Raw genomic sequence first — 24,680 nt, 5'->3', positions numbered from 1 at the left:
GTAATGAATCTAAAATATATGAAAGTCTAATGTTTATCAGTACATTACAGCAAATAATGAACTTTATCACAATATGCTAATTTTTTTAGAAGGACCTGTATATAATGTTAGGAGGGAAGAGTTTAGGTTAAGAATTAGGCATAGGGATGGGGGGGGGGGGCATATGGGTTTTCATTTAAAGTTTCGCCTCAGGCAGCAGAAAGGTTAGGTGCATCCCTGGTCACCTCACATATTATTTGTATGTTACTAAAACAGGAAGTGGTCTATTTCACTGCCTTCCTTCTCTGCAAAAAAGCTATATATTTCACTTATTTATTTGGTGTGGCATTTCCTAACCTAAATTAGTTTAGACAAAAGGTCAACAACATCTATATAGCATTTACAATAAGTGCTTGTGGTTATTTTAATGATGAAGTAGGTGGACAGACGTACAGGTGTAGCCAGTACTGCTCCTCAGTAAAATCAAGAATGTGCACTAAAAACAGCAAATTTCAATAGAAACATTACATCGCACAAGCAGCTCAATATTATTGGTTTAGGTTCTGTTCACTGTTACATTGAAAGCCTCAGGAGTTTCATAGGCCTTTAGGTATTTTTGATAGTAGGAATTGCTCTATTCTTGCAGTCAAAAATACCAGAAATCTTTTTACCCCACTAGTCAGTGGAGTCCATGAGTGTCAGATGGGATCTATTTGAAAACCTATCCATCATACATCATTGCTTCCATGACAAACATCCAGTGATTGGCTTCAGTGGTCACATGTTGTCAGCATGACGTCATTGCTGCAGGACTTGTCGTGGTGGGAAGTAATGCTTGTTTTGTTACTTCATACCATGTCTTGCCTCCCAGATTTTTGTGATCTCAAACAACTTTTTAAGCCCATCTAACTGACACCAGACCAGGCAATTTAACCCCTTCATGACCATTTTTTTTTTAAAAACATGCGTCTTTGAAAGCCATAATGTGTTTTTTTTTTCATTTGGTTATGTAAATAATGTTTGCACTTTTTTTGGGCCGATAGATGAGGCTTTATATTATTTTTATTTTTTATTTTAGCCTTTTGCAGTTTTTTTTTATAACCAGGAAAATATAAAAAAGGGGAGAAATACTCTGTTTTTTATTTATTTATTATTTATTGTCAATAAATGTGGAACTAAAATATATATTTTTAATTATAACACCTTTTCATAACGGTAATTTGCATATATAGGATATATGGATTGTAGTTGCCGGGGGCAGGGCTAGAAACTTTGATGCGATGTGTGGGGGCAGTTTTTTTGTGCTCCCCATAAGGTCATGCAAGCTTTTTGGGAGACATTTAACAGAAGATCTTTTTTTATTTATTGCTAAATTCTCCTGTAGCTGGAACTGACATAGTAGCCCCAGTTACAAGGGGAATACAGCCCTAGAGAGGTTGTACTGAGCTGTATAACCTCACTGCAGAGCTGATCTAGGTCTTCTAAGACCCAACAACTCACACAGACTCCCAGCCCTCAGTGATCTCATTATGCTGGAACCGAACATTAAGCATTGCCACTCCCTGATATCTACACACAGAGTTTTTGGAATGCTGTGTATATAGTATTGTTGACAGCAGGAACCATGAAAACCTGCACTTGCCTTCTTTTAAAAAGACCTCCATGCTCCCACGGCCCCATGATTAGCACACAGCAGCTGTCTGTGCAGAGATATATGCCAGCTGCCCAGAAGCATATTACCAATGAGTGGTTGGAAAACGGTGAAACCCACATTTGGTCTTCAGTATGCAAAGACTTTTTGTTAATTTACTATTAATTTATGTCCTTACTTTATATACCACCAACATATATTGAAACTCTCTGCAGAGATTGTCATCACTCAGATGCTCCCTGTTCCCAGTAGGACTCCCTGCATTTTATTCGTATCACCGTGATGTTCTTCTTTATTCAATTAAGGAAGTTGTATGAACTATTTTCTTTACATGATTCGTTGTATGTAAGTATTTTTAGGCACAATTTTGGCAGAGAAATAAAGAAAAAGTAACAACTCCAGTCAACTATGTTAACTTTTTATTTTTATTTTTTCATTTGTCAAGAGCATCTTCCAAATGTAATAATTTTATACAATTTTGAAAGAAATACACACATGTAATGACACTACAGAGATAATACAAAAGAGACAGTTGTAGTTACATAGTCTAGTCAGTATACAGAATACTTTAAGTTGCAGAGACATCTGGATAGTTGTAATAAAAAATATCAACAGTACTTGATATGTCATTCTCCACTCATCTGTATAATCTGCTGGCTTTCCTTTGACAAATCCAGCTGTGTGGACTATTGCAATTCTCCAAATCATAATTGTTTGATTTCAGTACACAATGGTTATCACCAGGACGAGTGTTTTTGAAATGGAGCCTTTTAAAGTAAAGAAAGGCAATATAAAAAGTGTGAAACATGAACCAGAACATCGGGCATCATGATGGTGCAGCAGTTAAAGTGAGCAGAGCGTTCACATCGTCAAGGGATCTGGATGTTTTGGAACTTAAATTACTCTTAAGAGGGAATAAAGTCCACTTTTCTACAAGGCACTTTAGGCATTTAAAAACAATTGCATTATGATATTATCATACTTTTCCACTAGCAAAATCTTAAAGGTGTTGTCCAACTTCATATAGTTTTCTAAATACCCCACCCAGCAGGACCTGTTGAGGGAAGCATACTTACCAGCTCTTCACTGCATTTCAGTCTCTGTATGGACACAGGTCACGTTGACTGCTTTGGCCAATAACTGACTGCAGCAGTGTTGTGTCCGTGACTCCAGGAAATGAGAGAGTTTGTAGAAGAAGGGAGTGGTCAACTGTGTCAAAGGCAGAGGACAGGCTAAGGAAGAGGGGGACAGAGTAATGTTGTTTGGCCTTGCCAGGTAGCAGGCCGTTGGTGACTTTGTTAAGGGCAGTTTTATGATGTAAACTATTTACTAATACTGTTTTTATTTAAAACTGTTGTTTATATTATTTAAATACTTTATACTGTTGTTAATGATTGGCTGTTGTTAATCATGTGACCTGGAGACTCAGGTAAAAGGAAGTCATTCTTTTCTAGGTGTAGGCTATGACTAAGGATTTATTGTGAAACGTGTAAGCAATGGGTCCCCCATGTGTTATATGTGAGGTTTTTAGCATGTTTTAATTGAATCATGACCATCCTCTTGCTGAACACTTTCACTTCTCTAGAATTGAACTCATTGTGCTCCCAGTAGTCTGAGCAAGGATAACATCTTGGGAATGCCATTTTGGAGCAGGTAAGCTGACTTCACTTATTTTCATTGCTATTAAAATGCATACTTACTGAAAGTCCTTGCAGGTTTCACAATTCACCCAAGTCCAATTCCTTATATTGTTGTCAAAATACAGTCCAATCCAGTAGCTGGCATCTTTATAAAGTATTTGATCAAAAAATGCCTGTTTTAACCGTACAAAATAAAAATGATCCATGTGAATTGTGTGAAATATATATATATAACGTATACTGCTGAACAGCTGCTGGGGTGACTACTGGGGCAATGTGAAGTGCACTGTTTTGATTAAAATTTGATTACTGGGAATTTGGTGACATGCTGCTGTGGTGTCAATGCAATTCCGGGTGGACTGATGTCATCTGCGCTTCCATACTGGATTTGTTGCTGCTGCTGCCCAAGCAACGCAGCTTTAGAGCGTTCAAGCACTGACTATGTTAGTCCACCTGGAACTGGAGGTACTGATGGCTTCATTGGGAGCAGAGGAGCACAGCTGCTGGGAGGATAATACAGCCCTATCCCCCTTGTTCCGATACTCCACTGCTACTAATGAGTGCTAAGACCTACCTCATAGTCACAGCACAAAATTATGCATACCGAGTGGAATGTATGATTGCGCTGACACACTAACACCAATGACTCGGTATACCATAATATTTACACAGTGGACCACCAATGACTATTTGTTACGTTATATTAGTGAGACACAGCACATTTCCTAAGAACACAGGGCTAGACTAGAGGTCTAACCCTGTCAATCAAAGGGGAGGTAGGAGTGAACAGAGCACAGGGGCATAGCGTTAGCGGTGCTACAAGTGCTACGGCCAGCCCTCTTGGTGCTCCAAATTGCTAAATTGCATACAAATAAAAAAGAAGAAACTCTGCTGGCAGTTCACTCTAGAGTTAAAAGACAGGTATCATTTTTACTCAGCAGGATAACTATGCCTGGTTTAATAGGGTTATCATGCTGACAGTTGCTCTTTAAAACCATGCCTTAAATAATTAATATTATTTGGTAATAATGACACAATCTAACTGATAATATATCTTTATAGGTTTCCCAATGGCCAAATTACTGATCTTAGTGTCTTATGTTACTTTTTTAGTTATGCTGTTTCATTCCACAACATCTATCCTATATGCTATGCAAGATATGGCGCCAAAATCCTATCATAAGGAGATATCAAATATGAATATCCATCTCAAGGATTGCAAATTACCTCATGCAACTCAATCTATATATGGACTGTTATACATAAAGTACTATATAGTTGCAGCCAAGCTAAACTTCATGATTAACGCATTAAAGGGGTTGGCCATTCTCTGGCTAGTTGTGATTAATGTGCATATACGATGACTATATGGAACTTAATATAATCTTTGTTGAACACTTAATAATATAATCTTTGTTGAAATTCGGCTCCATTTTCTATATTTCATAAGAAATGCACCTTCATTTGCCAAGTCTTTTGTGCTGTTCACAGAGAGGTCTTGTCAATAAAATGGCCGCTGATGGAGGGTCATATGATCAGGCAAATCACCTCCATGTGATGTCTCCTCCATTTAAATACACTGCACCTGCACTAAACTCCCAAAGGAACAAGTGCAGATTACAGGTACGGTGTATTTAAATGAAGTAGACATCACATGGAGGTGATTTGCTTGGTCACATGACCTCCCTCGGCAACCATTTTATGGACAAGACCTCTGCGTGGACAGCACAAAAGATTTGGAAAACAAGGGGCCATACCTTATGAAATATAGAAAATTATGCAGAATTTTAACCAAGGCAATATTATAGGGAACCTGTCATCAAGTTTATGCTGTCCATACTAAAGGCAGCACAAAGTAGAGACAGGCGATATGATTTCAGCGCTCTGTCATTTCAAAGTTAAAAGTAAGTGGTTGCCGAGAACCAACATCACAATCATTGCAGACTGGGCCTGGAAAAGAGTCACGGCCACCTGAGAAGAGTCATGGCTAGTCATGAATTCCTGCTCTCCTGCCCACCTGCTGATGACTGACAGTCTTCTACCTAGTTTTCTCCCTTTCTGTCTAGGAGAGAACTGCCAATCATCAGCAAATGGGTGAGAGAGCAGGAGATTAGGAATAACCAGGACTCTTCTCAAGTAGATTTGACTCTTTTCCAGGCCTGAGCTGCAATGATTATGATGATGGTTCTCAGAAACCACTTACTTTTAGCTCATGAGTGACACACCGCTGAAATCAGCATTTCTGTCACTATTTTATGCTGCCCTCAGTACGGTCAGCATAAAGTTGATAACAGGTTCCCTTTAAGTACCATATAATCATCTCACAGACACATTGGTGAACAGTAACCAGAAAGTGGCCAACCCCTTTAAGTAAAAAAAGGGCATAAAAAGGTTAACTTAAAATGTATGTCAATGGCTTTTGTCACAAGATGGCACGAGATAACACTGTGACATGTCTTATCAGCATTATCAGAGTCAATTTTAGCTTGGCTACATCTCTAAGTGCTGTGTCTCTATCCTCAGAGACTGGTGCACATGTATCCCGAAGTGTGTTTTGCAATTTCCGGCTTTGTCATATTTTGTCAATGCATTTTGCTAGTCTTAAGAAGGGTATACACAGTTGGTATGTCCTTGTCATACTGTATTAGCATTTTTACTTGCATTGGCATGTAGGTATTTTAGTTATGATTTTGGCTACATGGTGCTGTTTCTTCCATAAAATATTGGATATATGTGTTTAAAATGTGGGAGGCACACTGGTTTACCATATAGGATGGGATACACATATTGAACCACGTCAAGGTTATTTTTGATGGTTGCCATTTGGAGTACACCTCCCACACCTAAGTATTTTGAATATAACGAAATGTAATTAAAACTGGCAATGTAACATGTCTATGTATTTATCATGAGCACACATACCATCTGTTCTTCATTTTCTATGACCAGTAGATGAGACTTCATTCCTATACAATAGGTTTGACTATCATTCCAACCTTTAATTTGGATATTATTAGAAATTAAGTAACAATTTTCCTGAAAGAGCTTCCAGTTGGCAGGACAAAGTTTACATTCTGAAAGGAGAAGGATATGAGACACTGACATATCTTACAGGATGAGTAGAATACTTAGAAAGCTCACTTGTGGTGTCTCACATTAATGATTTAAACTGATACTGTAAGTGTAACACACACATAAAAACAGTCAGGTTGCATTCACAAATTCATAACTGGTAACCTTGGAATCAAATAGCAAAGGTTATACTCTAAATCAGGCATGCTCAACTCCCATCATTCCCGGACAGCCTACAGCTTTCAGCCTACAGAAGTGCATGGTGGGAGTTGTAGTTTTACAACAGCTGGAGGGCCGCAGAGTTGAGCATCCCTGCTCTAAATCATTGTATCCTGCTAAGGACTGTCACAATAAAGGTGGGGTAAGTGAGAGAGACATTATTTATTCCTGAGCATTGTCAGTATTTAAGTGAGTTAAAGATTTTGATTCCTAATAATAATAATTTACCATTTTCCTGATCATTTGTTGCATTTGGATTTTTGATGCACAGTTCAGCTCGTAAATCAGAAAAGGAGCATTTTTCCTTGAACTCTGCCTCCCATGTGCTTTTTGTTCCATTTTTCTTATTTTCAACATAACTTTGCATTTGATAAACTAAAATAAAAAAGAATATAACAGTAAAATATGAACAACATATCTAATAATAAGCTACATGACAAATCAAGTTGTTTTTTTTCGCCATTTAATCATGTTGTAATTCTGCATCAATCACATTTTTAAAAATAAGAAATATTTGAATTGCATAAGGCTACTTTCACACTAGCGTTAATATTTTCCGGTATAGAGATCCATTATAGGGTCTCAATACTGGAAAAAAAAAATGCTTCCGTTTTGTCCCCATTCATTGTCAATGGGGACAAAACATAACTTAACAGAACGGAATGCTCCAAAATGCATTCCATTCCGCTCTCATAGCGGAGAGCAAACTGCTGCATGCTGTGGTTTGCTTTCCGTCCTGGGATGCGGAGCAAGACGGATCCGTCATGACCCACAATGCAAGTCAATGGGGATGGATCAGTTTTCTCTGACACAATCTGACACAATAGAAAACAGATACGTCCCCTATTGACTTTCAATGGAGTTCATGATGGAACCGTCTTGGCAATGTTAAAGATAATATAACCGGACCCGTTCATAACGGATGCAGACGGTTGCATTATCAGTAACGGAAGCGTTTTTACTGAACCCTGCCGGATCCAGCAAAAACGCTAGTGTGAAAGTAGCCTAACATAACCAATCTACCGTAGCTGCTGATTGCTTTTTAAAAATGAAAGAATGCACACAACTTCTTACTGTCTAGTAATGCACAGTACATGTGTAAGGCCGATTTATTGGCCTGTATTTGTGGGAGGGGCATGGCTGCCTACTTCAACAGCCAGCTTCCCTCTCACTCTGTACGTCGTTACAGCGTTTGATGAGCCACACCTGGCTTCCCAGTGAGAGGAGTGCAGCATACCTGGATATCCTGACGTCGGTGAGGGTGAGAAGCTGCTTCTCTGCAGCACACAGTGTTAGGGTCCGGCCGGCGGGGGGCTCGTTCCCCTAGGTGAGGCGGAGCATAATTCCAGGAAGTTGCGCGGCTCCCCACGCGGTACGGGTGTCCAGCCGGCGGTGGCTCGGCCCCTGACTGATGGGGGCTCCCCCGCACTGGTGCACTCTGCCAGGGAGCTTCGTGGCTCCCCACGCGGCATCGACTTCAAAACCGGTGGGGGGCTGAGCCCCTGATGGAAGTAGGGCTCCCCCTGCCCCGGTTCATAATGCAGGGAGCTGCGCTGCTCCCCACGCGGCAGAAGTGACCAGCCGGCGGTGGGTCGGCCCCTGGCTGATGGGGGGCACCCCCGCACTGGTGCACTCTGCCAGGGAGAAGCATGAGCTCCCCACGCGGCACACAAATTTTGCTGATGGGGGGCGGGGGCCACGGTGTATGAAGGGCTCCCCCTGGCCCGGTTCATGGTGCCAGGGAGTTGCGCGGCTCCCCGCGCGGTACGGGAGTCCAGCCGGCGGTGGGTCGGCCCCTGGCTGATGGGGGTTCCCTCGCACTGGTGCACTCTGCCAGGGAGCTGTGCGGCTCCCCATGCGGTCATCGTGTAGGGACACAGGGGACACCGTGGCCCCGCTCTATAGCTTCGTTAAAGTCTGGCACGGGCCGCCGTGGCGTTAGTGAGGCAGGGATCAGGGATGAGAGAACCAGGCCGTTCAGGGGGAGCAGGTCATAGCCAGTGGCTAGCTTCCTTCTGCCGGCTGCACACAAGGTCGCCAAGAGGGTCATTTAGGCACGGGGGTTTAATTAGTCCATACAGGTGAGTACTAGGTCTCCGGGGAGGGGTGTGTTACAGAGTACTGCACGGTCTACAGACCTGGTCCACCGTAGTAAATCCTAGCTGGGATTGCTGGTCAGGAGCCGAGGGTCACTCGTCTCAGTGTCAAGCCAGTACAGGGGCTTAGTAGGCGCAGCTTGCGGTGGTAGCTTCCCCCCCAGGTTAGGCAATTCTTATTGGCAAGGGTTAATGGTAAAAAAAAAAAATAATTGAGGAAAGAAAATTTGGAAAAAAATAAAAAACCGTAAAGAAAAAAAGGAAAAAAATGTATTTTTTTATTTTTACTTGTTTGCGTCGTTCCTTACGACGAATGCACAATCCAGGGTTAATGTCTTGATTGTTTTGCTTCTAGGTCCTAACTTGTCTCGGCTACACCCTGATTTGTGTCGCTCCCCGCGCAGGCAATTGCGTAAAAGTACAGGGGACAGCATGTCCCCGCTCCTTGTCTTTAACAAAGTCTGGCACGCCCCGCCGTGCCATTAGTTAGGCAGGGATCGTGGCTGGGAGAACTAGGCTCGGTCAGGGGGAACAGCTCATAGGCAGTGGCTGGCTTCCTTCTGCTGCCCGTACATAAGGTTTCCCATGGGGTTATTTAGCTACAGGGTGTTATTGAATCCATGCAGGTGATTACCAGGGATCTTAGACGGGTGTGTTGGGTCTGGTTTAGTAGGGACGGGTTTTAAAAAAAAAAAAAAAAAAAAAAAAGGGAATTCATAGTTGGCGAAGCAAGGTCTCCGGGGAAGAGCGGGTTACAGAGTACCGCACGGTCTACAGGCCTGGTCCGCTGTGAGCAATCCTAGCGGAGGCTGCAGGTCAGGGGCCTAGGTTCGCTGGTGTCGGTGTTAAGCCAGTACGGGGGCTTAGTAGATGCGGCTTGCCGCGGTATTTTACCCTCCCTAGGTTTCCAGTTTAGTTAATTTTAATTGGTAAAAGGTTAATTTGTATAAAATAAAAAAATGCTGCTCTTGTTCCATCATTCACGTTTTACACATTCGCAGGGTCTCCTCACGACATGTGCACAATCCAGTGTTGATGCCTTAATTGTTTTGCTTCTAGGTCCAAACCTTGTCAAGTTACATCCTGAATTTTGGCTCATCGGCAAGGTAGTAGGGGTACACGTCGGGGAGGGGGGAGAAAGCTTGGTTTGTGTCTCATGCACCGTCTCACGTTCAGGTCGTGCTGTGTTACTACCGTTCTGCGGTTGTCAGTCCGTAGGTATTCTGAGCAGGTAAGTGCATGGTCACCCTCTGGGTGTTACTTTCTGGGTGTCTGTTCTAGTTGGAGAAGGGTTTTGATCGGTCTTTTTGAAGTGCCCCCCTTTCAGCGGTGGAGAGTTAGTCCCGATGGGGTGGTCACAGGTAAGTTTAGCAAGAAGGAGAGACTTATCATCGACCTGTCAGCCCCACATGGTTACCACGTCCCTAGTCTTAACTCCCTCATTCCTTCAGAGGAAGTGGGCATGAGGTATTCTTCTATTGATAAGTGGAAGGTCCGATACTACTTTTCCACCAAACTCACTTTCTGTTCTAGGAGCAGCCTGTGGCTCTTTGATCAGTTGGCTCAGGGCTCCATTGGGTTTTAGAATATAAGGTACGCTCTGAATTTGTTATTCATTACTTCCTGCTGATCTAGAGGCCAGGGTCAGCCCCCTTAGGGCTGGGGAGATTGTTGAGCTGTTTTCCCAGTTAGGTGTCCCGGTCTCCCCCAAGATACCTGCTAGCTCAGGTTTTGCTGCTATTTTGGCACCCACTTGGTCGCAGGCGAGTGGCCTGCTGAGGTGAGACAAATCCCAGGTTTCCTGCAAACCTCAGCACTTTTCGAGCTGTACCCCATTGTGGTGGCCGCCTGTCTTTGGGGCAGCAGCTGGGTAAATCACACTGTTTTGTTTGTAACCGACAACGCTGCGGTGGTAGATATCTTAACCAATGGGTTGTCTAAGTCGTCTTATGTCATATGTCTCTTGAGACGTCTAGTTCAACTCTCCTTGCGACATCATTTTTGTGTTAGTAGTACGCATGTGCCAGGTTCTCAAAATGTGGCAGCTGATGCTTTATCGAGGGCTAATTTCTCCCTTTTCGCAGGTCAAGCCATAGGCGGATGTTGTGGGCGCTACCGTCCCCCTTCACGAGTCAATAATACTGGTTTAAATGGTCATATAGAGACGGCCCACTCCTTACTAGCCAAGCCCCTTTCGCCATATACAACTAGGGCGTATCACACTGGGTGGAGGGCATTTGCAGGTTTTAGGGAATATGCCCTTAAAGGGAGTCCAGTTTTGTTGAATACATCCTTGCCTTCATTGGCTACTGCCACTCGGAGCTCAAGCTGTCCCACAACACGGTGAAGTCGTACTTGTCGGGGGTGCAGCATTTCCTCTCTGTCAGTCATCCTGAACGGGCATCGGCGTTCTCTGTGCATGCTGTCAAAGCTACGTTGAGGGGTTTGAGCAGATGTGGACCAGGAGGCCAAGTACGCAGACAAGCTGTTACTGGACTGCTTTTCGTAACCTATCTGACATTCTGGATAGGAACCTTTCGGGGTTTTGCCCAGCCTGGTGCTTAAATCCGCTGTTTATTTAGCCTTCTATGGTTTCTTGAGGCCTGGGGATAGTAGCAAGTTTCTCACAGTCAGCCAGTTGGTCCAGGGTCCCAAGGGTTACGTGCTGCTGCTGAGGACATCCAAGACCTCGCAGACAGGTCCCCCAGTCCCAATGTCCTAGTTCCCTATGTCTCATCGATGGTGCCCTGTCAGAGTTCTTCATCAGCTGCAGGTTCAGGCCAGATAGTCCACTATTGCTATTTGGGGTGGTAACGCTCGCTTCTCACCAGTTCATGTCTCACATACGCTCCTCAGTTGCTACGATCTCAGGACATCTATTCGTATAGGTGCAGCATCCACAGCCTACAAGAATAAGGTACCAGCGCATGCCATCCAGAAATTGGGTCGTTGGCGCCCCTCGTGTTTTAGCCACTATATACCTTACCCCAAAACTAAGATGTCAATGGCTTTCCAAAGTCTGGTTTTGTGATCTATGCTGTAATAATTACTCCTGCTACTCAGTATGTCTTTTGCCCTCTTTCAGGTGTCCCTACTACGGCGCGGTTGCGGCATAACTCTAACCGCTTAGGGGCAGGGTAGTCTCAGGTGGGACGGGGTGCATTCTCTTGGTTGCCAGGACCACAAGTGTAAGGCCGATTTATTGGCCTGTATTTGTGGGAGGGGCATGGCTGCCTACTTCAACAGCCAGCGTCCCTCTCACTCTGTACGTCGTTACAGCGTTTTCCCCACCCACCCTTACTATCCACTACTCTTAAAGGGGATGCCCTCTTTCAGGTGTCCCTACTACGGTGCGGCTGCGGCATAACTCTAACTGCTTAGGGGCAGGGTAGTCTCAGGTGGGACGGGGTGCATTCTCTTGGTTGCCATGACCACAAATTTCACAATTACTGGAATCTAGTTAGACAAATTATGGGGGGGTGTTCTGCAATGAGGTTTGGAAACAAGGCTCTTGTTTCATGCATGATGTCTCACTGTTGTGTGTGTCTGTCCTTGGGCATCTCCAATTTCCACTTGCAATAGTTTTTCTTAAAGCTACATGCACACGACCGTGCCGTTTTTTTGCGGTCCGCAAAACGAGGATCCGCAAAAAACAGAAGCCGCCCGTGTTCCTTCCGCAATTTGCGGAATGGAACGGGCGGCCCATTGTAGAAATGCCTATTCTTGTTCGCAAAATGGACAAGAATAGGACATGCTATATTTTATTTGCGGGGCCTCGGAACGGTGCAATGGAGTGCTTTCCGTATCTTTTGCCTCCCCATTGAAGTGAATGGGTTCGCATCCGAGCCGCAAAAACGGTGGTCGTGTACATGAGGCCTAAAAGGAACTTGTTACCATGAAAATGTGAAATAATCCGCAACTACAATGTTGATGTACAGGAGGGGTTGAACAGATTGCACTACACAGTGTGTTTTGAAAATTTGATTTGGCAGCTTCGCTCATCAAGAAATTAAATTTGTTCCAAATTACTTTGTGACAAATTGATTTTCATTGTATAGAGCGGGTGCAATGAAGGGGAATGGCGATCGCGCAGCCCCCATAATTTTACCCCTAAGATTCTGCGTTTAACGGTGATTGCTGCATCTAAGGCTCACATTAAGGTGCTCATGGTGAAAAAAACAAACTAAAATTATACTTACCTAATCCACTTGATGGCCGAGAGGACATCCGCTCTCATCTTGATTGATGAAAACATGCCAATGGACTTGCGGCAAGCTTAATGATGTCACCACTTGATCACGCTGGCCTCATGTGGTGATGTTATCACTGAGCACGCAGCAAGTATGATCATGTGGTGACGTCTCCACACTCGTCACAGGTCTTTCGGTGAATTTCTACAATCAAGATGGGAGTTGACGGCCTCTCTTTGGTCAAGTGGATTGGGTGAGTATATTTTTGTTCTTTTTACCCTGAGCACCAGAATTTGAGTCTCGAAATGGTGGATGAAAAAAATAATAATACTCACCTAATTCACTTGATCACGGAGAAGCCGTCTGCTCCGGAAAATCCACCAAAGGAACTGTGGCGAGCATGAAGACTTTACAATGTGATCATGCTGACCACGCATGTTGAGGTCATCATGCTCGCAGCAAGTCCTTTGGTGGGTTTTCTTTAATAAAGTTGGGAGTGGACGTCCTCTCCCTGAGAAAGTGGATGTGGTGAGTATAATTTACTCTCTGAGCACCTAAATGTGAGTCTCAGATGCCGCGATCAGCGTTTGGCATACCTGGAGGGTATCTCCACCCACTAGTCTCCCTATTTTGGCATACTACGATAGGCAGAGGAAGAGGCAGGCCATTCCGCAGGGGTGGTAGGGGTCAGGCAGGTGCACCAGGCCGGAGCCTAAGTGGGGAGTTGCAGAAGGTGGGTGCAATTACGTCAAAGGATGCTCCGGAGTTGGTTGAGTGGCTCACTCAACCTTCTGCTTCTGCACCATCCTCATCCTCTCTCTCTGCTGTGTGCACCCCCAAAGACACCACCACCACCGTATCCCCTCCGCTCGAGTCAGAGGAAATATTTTCCCACCCATTCCAAGACCTTACCGATGCGCAGCCACTCTTGGCATCGGATCAGGAATAAGAGGTATCAACGATCGCCACCCAGATCAGCCCAAAGAGGGTGGTCGCCGCTGTTGTTGCCTACTCCGAGATCTCTAATGTCAGTGGTGGTGAAGGTGACGATGATGACGTGTTGATGGACGTCACGTGGGTGCCCACAAGAGAGGAAGAGGAGGGGAGTTCAGAGGGAGAGACAGATCAGCAGATAGGGAGTAGAAGAAGGAGAAGCAGGAAGAACTTACAGTGCACAGGAGGCAAAAAGCAGACTGCTAATGTATCTGGAACGAGCCATCCACCATGCACGGTCACATCTGGCACTCCCAGGACACCGGGACATGGCTCCGCAGTGTGGGCTTTTTTTTTTAACATGTCCGCTGCTGACAATAGTGTTGCCATCTGCAGCCTTTGCTGTCAATGCATAAGTCGCAGTAAGCCCAACACTCACCTAGGTACGACCGCCTTAAGAAGGCACCTGGCCTCCCATCACCGAGCCCAGTTGGAGCAACACCGTCAGAACCCACAAAGCCACACTCCTGGCGCTCCACGTCCTGCCTCTTCTCCTTCTCCTACCAGTTGTCCTCCACTCCACCTTCCACTGTGCTGTTGTCACGTTCATCTGGCAAAAGGCAGGCGCTGGATAACCTTCTGGCCCAACGGCTGACTGCCAGCTTGTCAGAAATGCTAGCCCGCCAACTACTGCCATATAAACTGGTGGACTCTGAGGCCTTTAGAAAATTTGTGGCCATTGGCACACCGCAATGGAAGGAAATATTTCTCCCAGAAGGGTATCCCGAAGCTATATGGCCACTTTCAGTGGCAAGTGGATGTATCTGTCACGGCTGTTTAAGGGTAACAAGAGTATACACAGTAAAAAGAGCTACTGACCGGACCCCAAACTAGGGAAGAGAAAGGGTGACCCCTGTCAGACCCTCAACACTCTCCCTATGCTGCTAAAGCACATGCCCGGATCCAAATGGTGGAACGAGGCATGCCCGCGTACCTTAGACTGATGAGCCCTATAACCCCTACAATAGTGGAAGGGGCACGGCCACCGATGCCCTGCACAGAATATGGAGGGAACCGGGGCCACCTCAGATCCAGTCAGGAGATCACCAGGTACATAACAAAGTCTGCACACTTAGCTGATGGAGCTGCAGCCGCAGAGAAGACGGATCCAAGGACCGCTGGCAATATCCGGAGTGCTTGCAGCAGCAGAACTCAGGTCCAGAGAACTAGTAGCTAAAGGAGTGAAGATACTCAAGACAGAGCTACAACTGAAAAGAGAAATATAATCCACGCCCTGCAATAGGAGGAGGGGTGATTTAAAGGCAGAGAAATCAAACGCAGGAGAGACAGCTGGGAGTAAGAGCTCATCACAGGGGCGGAGAAACAGAACAGTGAGAAAACCTCCAACCCTAAGTGACATCATCACAGGGGTGGAGACACAGAGCTTTGAGAACGTCTCAAAGCTCTGGTAGTGACAGTACCCCCCCTTCTACGGGTGGACTCCGGACACCCAGGACCCACCTTCCCAGGATGAGCCCTATGAAATGCCCTGATAAGGCGAGTGGCTTTAATGTCCGAGATCGGAACCCACATCCTCTCCTCAGGACCATAACCCTTCCAATGAACGAGGTACTGAAGAGAACCGCGGACAATGCGAGAGTCCACAATTCTGGAAACCTCAAACTCCAGATTGCCATCAACCAAAATCGGAGGAGGAGGCAAAGAGGAGGGTACCGTGGGCTGGACATATGGTTTTAAGAGAGATCTGTGAAAAACATTATGTATCTTCCAAACCCGTGGAAGATCAAGGCGGAAGGCAACAGGATTGATGACTGACAAAATTTTATAAGGCCCAATAAACTTGGGACCCAATTTCCAGGAGGGAACCTTCAGTTTAATATTTCTTGTAGACAACCACACCAGATCACCCACATTCAGGTCCGGACCAGGCACACGTCTCTTATCAGCCACACGCTTATACTTCTCACTCATCTTTCTGAGATTACTCTGAATCTTTTGCCAAATGGTAGACAAAGACGAGGAAAATCTCTCCTCCTCAGGTAAACCAGAAAGAGCCCCTCCCGAGAATGTCCCAAACTGCGGATGGAACCCATATGCACCAAAAAATGGTGACTTATCAGAAGATTCCTGACGACGGTTGTTCAAAGCAAACTCAGCAAGAGGGAGAAATGAACACCAATCCTCCTGGTTCTCTGCCACAAAACAGCGCAAATATGTCTCCAGATTCTGATTGAGGCGCTCAGTCTGACCATTCGACTGCGGGTGAAAAGCAGAAGAGAAGGACAGCCGAACCCCCAGGCGAGAACAGAAAGCCTTCCAGAACCTGGACACAAACTGCGTGCCTCTATCGGAAACAATCTCAGAGGGAATGCCGTGCAATTTAACAATATGATCGACAAAAGCTTGCGCCAACGTTTTAGCATTGGGTAAACCAGGGAAAGGAACGAAATGAGCCATCTTGCTAAAACGGTCCACGACCACCAGGATCACCGACTTCCCCGAGGAACGAGGAAGATCCGTGATAAAGTCCATGGACAGGTGTGTCCAAGGACGGGAAGGTATGGGTAACGGGAGAAGGGAACCTGAAGGTCGTGAACGAGGGACCTTAGCGCGAGCGCACGTCTCACAAGCCGCCACAAAACCCTCCACAGACTTACGAAGAGCCGGCCACCAAAATCTCCGAGCAATGAGATCTACCGTGGCTCTACTCCCGGGGTGACCAGCAAGAACTGTATCATGATGTTCCTTAAAGAGTTTGTGACGTAGCTCAGGAGGCACGAACAACTTCCCGGAGGGACAACGGGCAGGTGCCTCAGACTGGGCAGCCTGGACCTCGGCCTCCAAATCGGAATATAGAGCAGAAACAACTACCCCCTCCGCCAAAATGGGACCCGGGTCCTCGGAGTTTCCTCCTCCCGGAAAACAGCGAGAGAGAGCATCAGCCTTCACATTCTTGATCCCAGGGCGGAAAGTAACAACAAAATTAAATCTGGAGAAGAACAGAGACCATCTGGCCTGTCTCGGATTCATACGCCTGGCCGACTCCAGGTACGCCAGATTCTTATGGTCGGTAAAAACGGTGATAGGGTGCCTGGCCCCCTCCAACCAATGGCGCCATTCCTCGAAAGCCAACTTGATAGCCAACAACTCCCTATCTCCCACATCATAGTTTCTCTCTGCCGGGGAGAGTTTTCTAGAGAAAAAGGCACAAGGTCGCCATTTGGCAGGAGAGGGGCCCTGGGACAAAACTGCACCCACACCCACCTCGGAAGCATCCACCTCAACAATAAAAGGTAAGGAAACATCGGGATGCACCAAGATGGGAGCAGACGCAAAACTCTCTTTAATCTTAGAAAAGGCTGCAAGCGCCTCCTCCGACCAAGAGGAAAAATCCGTCCCCTTTTTTGTCATGTCAGTAAGGGGTTTGACAATAGAGGAATAATTCAAAATGAACTTTCTGTAGTAGTTAGCAAAACCCAGAAAGCGCATCAATGCCTTCTGATTTTCAGGAAGCTCCCACTCCAGCACAGCACGGACCTTCTCCGGATCCATGCGAAAACCAGAAGCAGAGAGGAGAAAACCCAGAAATTGAATCTCTGATACCATAAAAAGACATTTCTCCAGCTTGGCATACAGTTTATTTTCCCGCAGTATCTGCAGGACCTGAAAAAGATGATCCTGATGAGTCTGAACATCAGGGGAAAAAATCAAAATATCATCAAGATACACCAATACAAATTTCCCCATTAAATGATAGAAAATACTATTAACAAAATGCTGAAAGACGGCCGGAGCATTCATCAGGCCGAAAGGCATAACGAGATTCTCGAAATGCCCGTTAGGGGTATTAAAGGCCGTTTTCCATTCATCCCCCTCTCTGACCCTGACCAGGTTGTACGCGCCTCTCAGATCCAATTTGGAAAACACCTTGGCCCCAACAATTTGGTTGAAGAGGTCCGGGATCAGAGGAAGGGGATAGGGATCGCGAATCGTGATACGGTTCAGCTCCCTAAAATCTAAGCAAGGTCTCAGAGAGCCATCTTTTTTTTTAACAAAAAAAAACCCCGCGGCAACAGGCGACTTTGAGGGACGAATATGCCCCTTCGAGAGTCTCAGAGATATAGGTTCGCATTGCGAGTCTCTCCGGTTGTGAGAGATTGTAGAGGCGTGCCTTTGGCAGCTTGGCGCCGGGAATGAGGTTAATGGGACAGTCAAACTCCCGGTGAGGAGGTAGCTCCTGAACACCGCTCTCGGAAAACACATCCGAGAAATCAGAGAGAAATGATGGCAGAGTTTTAGTAGACACCTCTGCAAGAGTGGCTGTGAGACAATTCTCTCTACAAAAGTCACTCCACTCATTTATTTGCCTTCCTTGCCAATCAATAGTGGGGTTATGTCTAGTGAGCCAGGGTAGCCCCAAAACTAGAGGAGAAGGCAATCCGTTAAGGACAAAACAAGATATCTCCTCCACATGAGTGTCACCTACAGCTAGCCGGATATTGTGAACAATGCCTTTCAGAGATCTCTGCGAGAGTGGGGCAAAGTCAATAGCAAAAACAGGTATATCCTTTTCTAATGTACAAACCTGAAAACCATGCAAGGCTACAAATTGAGTGTCAATAAGATTGACGGCCGCTCCACTATCGACAAAAATCTCACAAGGAATGACCTTGCTCTCTAGCGCCACCCTGGCAGACAGGAGAAAATGGGAACTGCAGGTCAGAGGAAAAGCATCAATTCCCACATCAACTTTGCCCAAAGTAGCAGATGAAGCAGAACTTGATGATCCACCTCTTGAGGTTTTTCTCTTATTATCGCTCTTAGTACAGTTCAGGAATCTCCTAGACGGACAAACATTTGCCAAATGACCTATGCCCCCACAACAAAAACACACCATATTCTGAGGACTAAATCCTCTTTTATCAGGGGCAAGTCGGCCTAGCTGCATGGGCTCCTCCTCAGAGGGGAGCGAGACAGGATGAGACCCCTGCATACTGAATGAGTCCGCACCATTGCCCCTAGACTGACAATGGCTGGACGGAGAGGTCTTGTTTCTTTCCCTTAGACGCCTGTCAAGGCGTACCGCCAATGACATGGCAGACTCTAAGGATGTTGGTCTCTCATGGAAAGCAAAGGCATCTTTCAAATCCTCTGAGAGACCATGACAGAACTGACTTCGGAGTGCAGCATCATTCCAGCCTGAATCAGCTGCCCATCTCCGAAATTCAGAACAATAAAGCTCCGCAGACAGTTTGTTCTGGCATAGAACACGTAAGTTCGATTCTGCCAGAGCAACACGATCCGGGTCATCATATATCTGCCCCAGGGCCACAAAAAACCTCTCCACGGATCGCAGGGAAGGATCCCCTGATGGCAGCGAAAAAGCCCAAGTCTGAGCATTACCTCTGAGCAGGGAGATGACAATCCTCACCCTCTGTTCCTCATTACCAGAGGAGTGGGGACACAAACAAAAATGGAGTTTACATGCCTCTCTGAAGCGAACAAAATTCTCACTGCCCCCGGAGAACGTTTCCGGAAGTGAGACCTTTGGCTCGCAACAGACTCCATAAGCCGGAGCAGAGCCCAATGCTTGTAGCTGAGTCAGAGATTGACGGAGATCCGCTACTTCCAAAGAAAGACCCTGCATGCGGTCAACCAGGTCAGAAAGCGGATCCATGTCAACAAGGACGGTTTTGGTGGATTATAATGTCACGGCTGTTTAAGGGTAACAAGAGTATACACAGTAAAAAGAGCTACTGACCGGACCCCAAACTAGGGAAGAGAAAGGGTGACCCCTGTCAGACCCTCAACACTCTCCCTATGCTGCTAAAGCACATGCCCGGATCCAAATGGTGGAACGAGGCATGCCCGCGTACCTTAGACTGATGAGCCCTATAACCCCTACAATAGTGGAAGGGGCACGGCCACCGATGCCCTGCACAGAATATGGAGGGAACCGGGGCCACCTCAGATCCAGTCAGGAGATCACCAGGTACATAACAAAGTCTGCACACTTAGCTGATGGAGCTGCAGCCGCAGAGAAGACGGATCCAAGGACCGCTGGCAATATCCGGAGTGCTTGCAGCAGCAGAACTCAGGTCCAGAGAACTAGTAGCTAAAGGAGTGAAGATACTCAAGACAGAGCTACAACTGAAAAGAGAAATATAATCCACGCCCTGCAATAGGAGGAGGGGTGATTTAAAGGCAGAGAAATCAAACGCAGGAGAGACAGCTGGGAGTAAGAGCTCATCACAGGGGCGGAGAAACAGAACAGTGAGAAAACCTCCAACCCTAAGTGACATCATCACAGGGGTGGAGACACAGAGCTTTGAGAACGTCTCAAAGCTCTGGTAGTGACAGTATCTCTGGCACACAGTGTTGGTGCCAAGATACATCTGACCACAGACAAGTGGTCTAGAAAACAAGGTCAGGAAAGGTACATAACTTTCACTGCCCACTGGATGAACCTTCTGACGGCCGTCAAGCATGCAACCCGTGGCTCCCGTGTGGATTTGGTGTTACCGCCACGGATTGCATGCAGGCCTGCCTATTTTTCTCAGCTAACTCCTCCTTTTCCACTGCTACCGCCTCTTCCGCTGCACCCCCCAAGCTCCCCAGAACCTATTAGACGTGCCAGATGAGACGTTGCCATGCTGCGCTGCGCAGGGACGTTGCTAGGTCAAAACATTCGGGGCCTGGGCCCCTGATGTTTTGTCCCAGGCCACGAATGTCCTGCCTGCCATTTAGATATAACTGTTTTGCCGTCCTCAGGACGGCAATACAATTGAATCTAATGCACTGCATGAGCTGAAGGACCTGTGAAGCCCTCACAGGTCATGTGATAAGTTCTAAATTCAGTAGCTGAAAAGGACCTGGGTTGATGTGACCATCATGTGACCAGTGCAGGAGAGGACTGCTCAGCAGTGAAGAGAAGCCCTGGGAAGAGGCTGAGGTGAGATCTGCTACATGAGGATAGGTAAGTAATTGAAGATTACTCAGTGTGAGAGGCAGAGCAATGTGGGTTATGTAGTTATTTAACTGGGACTGTATGTTAGGGCTGAAGGGAGGGAAGTTATTTACATGGGACAGGGAGGTAGAGTGATGTTAATTACATGGGACTGAAATTTGATTGTGGCTGGGGTAGGGTGATGTTATTTACATGGGACTGTATAATGTTATTTATATGGGACTGCATGTTGAAGGCAGCTGTGGGAGGAAGTGATATTTACATGGGATTGAATGTTAAGGGGTAATGTTATTTACATGGGACTGCATGTTGGAGGTGGCTGGGGAGGGGGTGATTTTTTTACATAGGACTGTATGTTGAAGGTGTCTGGGGGAGGGAGTGATGTTATTTACTGAATATTGAGGAGGTGATGCTACTTACATGGGCCTGTATGTTGGAAGGGGCAGGAGAGATGGTGTGATGTTATTTACATGGGACTGTATATTTTAGGGGGTTGGAGAGATGGTGTGATGGTATTTATATAGGACTCTATGGTGGAGGGAGGTAAATAGTGTTATTTACATGGGATTGTATGGAGGTGCTGAGGAATTATATTTTCTGAGGACACTAAACGGAGGTATATAACTACAGGGGGCACTGCAGGCAGCATTATAAATACTTGGGGCGCTTCAGGGCGAGCATTATAACAGTAAGGGGCCGTATAAATAGTGGGGGCACAGTAGGGGCATTTTAAATCCAGGGGACATTAGGCATTCTTATTACTACTGGGGGCTCTATAGGAGAATCTGCATTATTTCTACTAAGAGCACTATGGGGGCCTTATTACTACTGAGGGGTCTGTAAAGAGCTTTACTATCACTGGGGGGATAATAGTGGCCCTTATTTCTACGGGGGGCTCTGTGAGGGTATTATTAATACTGAAGATCTCTTCTACTAATGGAGGCACTCTTGGGGAGCATTATCACTGTTGGGTCCAGTATGGGGTAGTATTACTAATGAGAGCATTCTAGAAGGGAATTACTATTGGTGGGACTTAGGATAGTATTTGGGGGTACACAAAAGTAAGGAAGCTAAGATGTCTGTGCATCGCACTCTGGAGAGACGAGGCAGCTAAGAGAAGTGTCCGGACCGAATGGAGAAGATGATCAAAGAGAAGATCTACATCAGAGGAAACGTCACCTGGGAGGCCCTGGATGTGAGAGGTATAGCAAGTACAGTAAAATGTCTTCAGTGCTAGTGTTTGCAGGGGGGTGGGGGGATGTGGTTGTTCAACTAAGAGAATCTTTTGAGACACTAGCAACGCCCCTGTTGCTGCGGCTGTTGTACCTGGATGCCAAGAGCCACACCGGTCTTGCACTCCTTATAGCTTTGCGGTCACAGGCCGATAAGTGGCTAACCCGCTCAATTTGACAGTTGGTAAAGTGGTGCGCGACAACGGTGCCAATCTGCTGAGCGCACTGAAACAGGGCAAAATGACACACGTGCCGTGCATGGTACATGTCCTGAACGTAGTCGTACAGCAATTCGTTGCCAAATTCTTGCGGCAGGCCAGGAAAATCTCAGGCCATTTTAGTTCTTACACAGACATGGTTCGCCTTGCTGACGTTCAGCGGCGACACCACTTGCCCGTCAGACGTCTGATTTGTGACTGCCTGACACGCTGGAACTCCACCTTGTATATACTTGATTGGCTGCTCCAGCAGAAACGCGCAGTTAACGACTACCTGTATGAACTTTGCGGCAGGACAGGTTCTGGGGAGCTTGGTTTTCTTTCACTGCACCAGTGGCTGCTCATGTGCGACACATGCAGACTTCTGCAGCCATTTAATGAGATCACCAAACTGTTCAGTCGCAGCCAGGGCGCCATCAGTGACATCGTACCTTATGCCTTCTTTCTGGAGCATTGCGTCGTGTCATTGATCAAGCCGTCGAGGAGCAGGAAGATGATGAAGTCGCAATGCTGGATGAATTCCCAGGGGGCGCTACTCCATCAGACAAGTCAACGGGAGTCTGAAGAGGAGTCAGAGGAGGATGGTGCTAGGGTGGAGGAGGAGCAAGAAGAGCATGCTTTAAATGTTTCTGGGATCCCTGGTGTTGTCTGTGGCTGGGGGGAGGAGACAGAGGATGATATTATCCTGGACGATGAGCAGGAGCCAGGCCACTCCACCGCTTCCAGTTTAGTGCAAATAGGGGCCTTCATGCTCCAGTGTTTGAAGAGGGACCCCTGTATAAAAAGCATAAAGGGCAAGGACCAGTAATGGGTGGCAACATAATTAGACCGCCAGTACAAACACAAAATAGCGGACATGTTACCAGCATCTCCGAGGGCTTTCAGAATGTAGCACTTCCAGGCCTTGCTTCGAGAAATGCTGCATTCTGCTTTTGCGGGCGCTGCAAGAGGAATTTCCACTCATAGAGAAACAGTTGCGGGTACCAATCCAACAGCGCATGCAAGAAGAGGGCGGTTTGAAGATGTGTTGGTCACTTCGGATATGATATCATTCTTGCAGCCAAACCATTGATAGCCGCTCTCCAGATCCAGCCTCAGGGAACACCTAGACCTACAGGTGTCCGACTACATCGGGTTAACGGCCATGGCCAACAATTTGCCATGGTACTCTTGGCTTGCCCCTCGTCCAGTGTCCTGTCTGAACGGACGTTCAGCGCAGCAGAGGGGATCGTGTCACCAAGCTCACAACAGTGTGGACTAACTCACATTTCTAAAAATTAATATGGTGAAGTTTGGTAGGTATTTTGGGCTGCATGGTGGTATCAGATGCTGCTGGAGAGGTATTTTGAGCTTTATCATGGTGTGTATTATTGTTGAGAAAGGTAAAGTATGTCTCGGACCCTGTGATTAGGCATTTTTATTTTCCACGTTTATTTCTTCTTTATTTTGTATTGATGGTTTAAATAGGGGGCATAGTCAAGTAAAGCACCATTCACCATTCACTTCACCATTCACTACACCATTTATTTAATGCATTATCATATGTGGGCTGGTGGGATTTGTGTGCCGAGGTTATTTTGCAATCCCAAGGGGAGGGGGCAGGAATGGGTAGTAGGAGGAGGTATGGATGGGGCATGGGGACCCATTTCAGATTCTTGCTATGGAGCCTAATGATTTCTATGTACACTCCAGTTTCTGCCATGGTTGCTTACTTGAGATGCGAAGGATCAACTTGCAGTTTAGCTCCATTGCTCCACACTTGGCGCGGTTCAGGCTTTTAACCACTGGTTGCAAACTGCCTCTCATTGAAAACAATAGGAGGCAGACACAACTGACCATTGCCAGAATTTTGCCGCTGTGTCTGCATCTAAACTTTAGGGGCATAATCCGCCATTAGAATGGACAGCTTAAAGTGTTGAGCCTTCTTTTTCAAGACTTTTGCAGTTTGTCTTGGCATGCTGGACATCAGCTTCTGGGCCAGATTCTGACCTATGGCAACCTACTATTGCCTAACCAGTGCTAGGATTTTATCACAATTTCTGTGTTTTTGAGGATTGTGCACAGGGTCTGTGGAGTTTCCAAGCCATGGACCCAAAATGTCACTGTTTTGTTTCACCCAGTTACTTAGTTATTACTTTTGCCTTGTGACATGGTAGAATAACATGCCGGAAAGAGCATTCATTGTTCATCACAAAATTTCTCCTGGATCTTTGAGAGAAGTTGCCCTTGGAGGATGTTTTAATACCATTCTTAGTTCTTGGCAGTGTTCTTAGGCAAAATTGTGAGTGAGTCCACTCTCTTGGATGAAAAGCTGTCTCAGAATACTTTAGTGTTGGAATGACACAGGGATCCGGGCGCAGTGATCACTTTTTCTTCTCTGGACCAATCAGTCTGTTTCTAACTTGCAGGAAAAAAAATTCAGTGACACATTCCCTTACATTTTCACGGCAAGGAAGCAGCAA

General features: G+C 46.1%; 1 protein-coding gene across 1 annotated transcript in view; it reads right to left on the bottom strand.

Annotated features, from left to right (window-relative positions):
• Window positions 1-2,157: 2,157 nt before the first annotated feature.
• The window catches only part of LOC122942379 (CD209 antigen-like protein E), a 40,035-nt gene continuing 17,512 nt past the window's right edge, over window positions 2,158-24,680 (bottom strand). The window contains exons 4-7 of the mRNA XM_044299956.1: window positions 6,790-6,936; window positions 6,193-6,344; window positions 3,331-3,443; window positions 2,158-2,397 (exon numbers count right to left, since the gene is read on the bottom strand). Coding sequence (XP_044155891.1) covers window positions 2,268-2,397; window positions 3,331-3,443; window positions 6,193-6,344; window positions 6,790-6,936 — 542 coding nt within the window. The 3' untranslated portion in view covers window positions 2,158-2,267. The remainder of the gene's footprint in view (window positions 2,398-3,330; window positions 3,444-6,192; window positions 6,345-6,789; window positions 6,937-24,680) is intronic.

This window comes from Bufo gargarizans, chromosome 6 (assembly GCF_014858855.1).
Source record: "Bufo gargarizans isolate SCDJY-AF-19 chromosome 6, ASM1485885v1, whole genome shotgun sequence".
Classification (NCBI taxonomy): domain Eukaryota; kingdom Metazoa; phylum Chordata; class Amphibia; order Anura; family Bufonidae; genus Bufo; species Bufo gargarizans.
The sequence above is the reverse complement of the archived record's forward strand: the minus strand, read 5'-3'. Positions and strand labels throughout refer to the sequence as shown.